The sequence below is a fragment of the Austrofundulus limnaeus genome, unplaced genomic scaffold, assembly GCF_001266775.1.
Source record: "Austrofundulus limnaeus strain Quisiro unplaced genomic scaffold, Austrofundulus_limnaeus-1.0 Scaffold52, whole genome shotgun sequence".
NCBI lineage: Eukaryota > Metazoa > Chordata > Actinopteri > Cyprinodontiformes > Rivulidae > Austrofundulus > Austrofundulus limnaeus.
This window is the reverse complement of record NW_013952454.1, coordinates 792,462-797,498: the sequence shown is the minus strand read 5'-3', so window position 1 is coordinate 797,498 and position 5,037 is coordinate 792,462. Positions and strand designations below refer to the sequence as shown.

General features: G+C 37.9%; 2 protein-coding genes across 2 annotated transcripts in view; both read right to left on the bottom strand.

The window, feature by feature from the left end:
- LOC106517722 (serum paraoxonase/arylesterase 2) overlaps nt 1–1,921 on the bottom strand; it is a 5,852-nt gene extending 3,931 nt beyond the window's left edge. The window contains exons 1-5 of the mRNA XM_014008712.1: nt 1,752–1,921; nt 1,563–1,633; nt 1,436–1,491; nt 1,165–1,327; nt 430–556 (exon numbers count right to left, since the gene is read on the bottom strand). Of these exons, the coding sequence (XP_013864166.1) occupies nt 430–556; nt 1,165–1,327; nt 1,436–1,491; nt 1,563–1,633; nt 1,752–1,828 (494 nt within the window). The 5' untranslated portion in view covers nt 1,829–1,921. The remainder of the gene's footprint in view (nt 1–429; nt 557–1,164; nt 1,328–1,435; nt 1,492–1,562; nt 1,634–1,751) is intronic.
- A 2,623-nt stretch (nt 1,922–4,544) lies between these two features.
- LOC106517721 (casein kinase II subunit alpha) overlaps nt 4,545–5,037 on the bottom strand; it is a 9,996-nt gene continuing 9,503 nt past the window's right edge. Inside the window, exon 15 of the mRNA XM_014008711.1 lies at nt 4,545–4,982. Within this exon, the coding sequence (XP_013864165.1) occupies nt 4,870–4,982 (113 nt within the window). The 3' untranslated portion in view covers nt 4,545–4,869. The remainder of the gene's footprint in view (nt 4,983–5,037) is intronic.

Here is a 5,037-nt window from a genome sequence, read left to right as displayed (position 1 = left end):
GCTTTTGACCCAAAAAAAAAAAAATAACAGTAGCAGTAGTAGTAGTAACCTGTGCCCCCAACTATTTTTGGATGATAAACATTTGTATCAGGTCAACTAAACATGGACATAGCAACAATATTTTTATACTACATTTATCCATTTTAAATACTAACCTCACTCCTTTGTAACAACTAAGGCAAAATTGTAATTAATTCAGAAAATCTTTTCAGGACCCCACCTTGATGTTTCGGGACCCCACTTTGGGTCCCGACCCCAACTTTGGGAAACACTGGCATAGATCATAATTACTGGCAAATGTCCAAATATCCAATTCAGGCAATGACATCATCTAGAAGTTTCTAAAAGCTTTCAGGCCAGCCAACAGGGACATCTTTTTTCTGAGGAGTTGGAGACAGTGCTCATACCTAAATAAATAATATCACTCACCTGTGCAGAAGTTCGTGTTTGATGGTTTTCAGATGGAAGAGGGAGAAGTCGTCCTCTACAAATTTGAAAAGCTCAACTTGGCTGTTGTCTTGAGGGTGATTGACGACGAACAGGTAGACTGTGTCATCTGTGGAATGATGAAATGCAAGAAAAACATGAAGAAAGCCAAACTTAGAGCGCAAGTATCTTGTATGTTTAAGGTAAACATGCAAGAATGAAACTCTAGTATTTTATTTTGACTTCTGTCAATTAGCTGTGGCAGCCATCTTAAATTAGATTGACTCAAAAACTTTATCAGTTGTAGGTGTACGCACCATTCTCTGTAAATTTCATTAAAATCTGTTATGCGTTTCATAAAAAGTTTTGCTAACAGACAATTAAGGTCGACTACATAAACAGTTAATGCTATAGTTTTAGGCAAAGGTCTGGCACAATGAGCAGCATTCAAAGTATGTGTTGAGAATGACTCTCAGCTACTACCACACTGCATTTTTAGCAAAATGTCTGTCCAGTTGACTGAATAATTGCCATTTTTGTGTTTACTAAGGTCAGCTGGCTGTGGCGGCCAACTTAACTTGGATTAACTTCAAAATTTAAATAGTTGTAGATGTACATCCAATGATTAACCCCTGATATTTGTATTAAAATTCATTGAGGGGTTCTTGAGATATTTTGCTAACAGACAAAAACCTTATTGTACGTCTTTGCTTTTCTTTTATAATGATTAGGATTTACCACTTGGCTCGATATATAAACTGATGCCATGGGGATTGAATGAGTCCAGGTCGAAGCCTCTTGGCATCCTCAGCTCCACTGGTTTCATTAGAGGATCATTGAGGTCCACAGTGTAGATCCTTCCAGGCACATCTGAGGAGGGAACTCCAGGATACTTGAGCCCCTTAAAACGTTKGACATATATTGAATTTGGAAACTGTTTGCTATTTTAGGTGTGTCTAACCTGCAGGGTGGGACTTAGCTTTGGCTGCGTTGCAAATAAAACACTCACAGTGCTGATAAAGGCAAGTCCATTCTCCATGACAGTTATGTCCTCGGTCCCATGATCTTGTGAGATAAACAATGTTATTAAAAATGTTCTTCAATCTCCTTTAAAATGACGCTGCTTCAGCGCTCACCCAGTTTTTTGAGTGGAACACAGTTGGGTAAATGGTTCTGAGCTACCTCCCTGAAGGCGAGGTGCCTGTTGCTGCAGAATTAGAACACAAACACACAAAAAATGTTCCTTTTATTGATAAAAGCACGAGATTAAAACTTTGTTTACAAACTCGAAACGGCGCGGAAAAACAAATTGTAATTTACTTTACCTTATATTGACAAGCCTTTCTCCAAGCAGCACCGACAGTAAAGCTACTGCGATTGAAATAAGAACAACTTTCCCCATTTTTTCACAACGGGACGAATAAGTTTTCTACTAAAACAGCGGTAAGCGGCGCGAGGCGAGCGACTGCACCAGCCTCGCCTGCGAAAAAAATGACTGCGCTACGTTCAAGACTGTCGGACATTATTGCTATGTTTGYAAACTAGTTTAGACTTTCACAATTTGATGGAATTGTATGTAAATTGAAATGACGCCTATTTAAAGTCAATGTCGCGTAGTTTAAATAAAACGAAATTCAAAAAACTGATTGTTGCTTGTGTAGCGCAACGTTTTGAGTAACTGTAATTCCCGACATTTACAAAACACCAGAACGCATCATAATTCCGAGTTGAATTACTACAAAGACCCAACAATTTGTAGTCCATTAAGAAAGAAAGAAAGAAAGAAAGAAAGAAAGAAAGAAAGAAAGAAAGAAAGAAAGAAAGAAAGAAAGAAAGAAAGAAAGAAAGACAAGACCGGTCAAGCATACACAAAACAAACAAACCGGTGAGAAACAACAACAAAAACAAAAAGTATGACTGAAAGAGGCAWAAGATATGAAGTGGCAAGAAAACAAAGACACGTAAACGCATCACAAAAAAAAAAAAATTGCAACAGACTCCAGTGGCCACCTGGAGACAACAAAAAGTGCAACCAAAATCTACAAAGTGACCACATCTACAAGGCAAAATACAAAAATGGCACCACAATCATTCCTGCAGGCAGTTCAGTAGAGCTGTTGAAAACACAGTTTAGGCCCTGTTACAAGAATGATGAAATGGTAATCAATGAGGAAAATCTACCCCAAAAAGTCATAAAATAACCTCTGGAAAGTTTTAAAATATATCTAAAAAGATGCACAAGCACATCCTAGAAAAGGGCATTTTGTTAGTTCTTTAAGTAGGGGGCTTCCTTATCTCAGATCAGTTAATGTGGGACAGCAGGGGGATGTGACAGACCATAATTGTTGCTCAATCTTATGCATTCTTGCCTAATAACAGGATCAATCGTGTCTGCAATTTTAACCTCTTTTAATGCTTCCAGAACAATAGGTTCATAGTGTTTAGCTTTTATAAAAGATAAAAAAACAAACAAAAAAAAMCCATAAGAACAATGTGTGGAAGTCAAACTTAACTTTGCACTCATTTTGAACCTTTAACAAGCATCATATGCTCATTAATTTCTTTATAACTTGTTCAATCAGATCTTTTGAAGGAACATGTTTATATTCTGCAGTTATATAGACATGTACCAGCCTGATGACCCTCATTGTGACAAACACATAAAACAGATGAAGAAAAGGTAGAAGTCTTCAACCAGGCTAACCAGAAGAGGGTCCATTTTATTAAACCTAGTCTTAAAAATGACATGATGTGAAAGTATACACTATAATATTAAACACCAATGCTTTTAGTACTGTTCAAGAAACACTGCATTAAAACAGATCTATTTTTAAAGACAGCTTTGCGAACTGAAAACAGCAGTTTATAAACCCTGTAAATCTTGAGATGCCTCATACATATATATTTTGGCATCTAAAACCTTAAACTTAACCTTTTATTATCAGGTAATGTGAAATACGTGAACTATTTCTTGATATATTTATCATAGAAAATGTTGTTCAAAATAATCTGGAAACTGTTTTATTTCAAACCATTTTCCCTTTTCCAAACTTAGAAAATAACTTACCTTCCTTCCCACAACAACGCATGTTTCATGCAATTATGAAATTTGTGCTCTGCATCTGACCCATACAACAAAGCAGAGCAGTGGAGCAGTCAGGGGGTTGGGTGTTCTGCTCAAGGACATGACGTGGGCATGTCAGGGAATCGAACCTGCCACTTTCTGGTCCATAGTCACCCACTGCATAGACTGTATAGTAAATTTTGCATTAATTTTATATATTTCTTAATGACAGCAACACTTAGGTCTTGGTCCAACTCAGATTAGCTGTTAGCTCGTAAATATAGTGTGTTTTCCCCAGATAAAAAGCTCTCTACAACAGGTAAGATACTCATTGTTCATCTTTCCACTGACGTGCTTCAAAACTTCTCAAGTCTCACTTTAAATAAACACCATCGACAGCCCAACTTCTAGTGGAGGATAAAGGAACTGCAGCAACAAAATACCTCAGGCTACATGTTAAACACACCATAAACACACGATCCTAAAACTGCTTCAGTTTACATCCATTTGCTCGTAGTTGACGCGACCAATCATCAGGTTGCAGTCAAGAACAGGTGGTGCCTGAAAAACCCTGTTTAAATTGTTTATTTTTGAAGTTGTCCCCTCCCCCCCGGTAAAGTGATGACTTCTCCCAACATAAAACAAAACGTTACAAAATTGTCTATGTAATCAAAATCATGTGTAAGAGACTTCATAAAAAACAAACATGGACACGTACATACACATACAGAAGTGAAAAGTAACATAAAAGTTGGCAAATCTACTGACCCCGTGAAAACTCAGCATTGGGCGCATGCAACCTGACAGTAACTGTAGAATATCTACAAAAGAAAAAAGTCCAATCGAAGAATGAGAATAGCATCTAAACAACTTCAAAAACACTAACTCCTGCACATTACAGCGTGTGCAACCGGCAAGCGCTGTTGGGGGGCGGGACACGCCAAATCCCCGCGCACCCCGCCTCTCGTTTTTTTTTTTTCCGTGACGTCACGTAAAAGGTTCACAGTGTAATACAGCAGGATTCCCCGTCAAAACAGTTTCAAGCAAGACTGTATATTTGGAACATACAAAATAAATTTTATTATCCATTCTCTTTATGTCTACATCTTATTAGAATTTCTAGACAATGGCATTGTCAAATAACACACCCAAATTAATTTCTCTAATCGAACCCGACAGGTGCATCGCATTTTCTGTCAAAGTCCAGGTGTCAAAATAGAACTGAACGTGGAAAGCAAATTTTTATTTTATTTTATTTTTTTCTTTAAATCATCTTCTTTGTTTGTTTGTTTTTTTTCCCAACATAAAAAGGGGAGCCATGGTCCTGGGTACCCAGGACATGACCACGAGCACACGTTAACACAGGTGAGGAAGTGGTTTCAGGGCTGGGCCCCGGTGGCTGCGGGGACTTGTGTGGCCAGAGTGTTGGGGGCAGAGATGACCGGGGATCCAATGTTAGCCAGCGGCTGTGTGGAGGACATGGAGTTGATGCCTGAAAAAGAAGAAAATTATTATTATTATTATTATTGTTATTTAAAGTTTTTTTT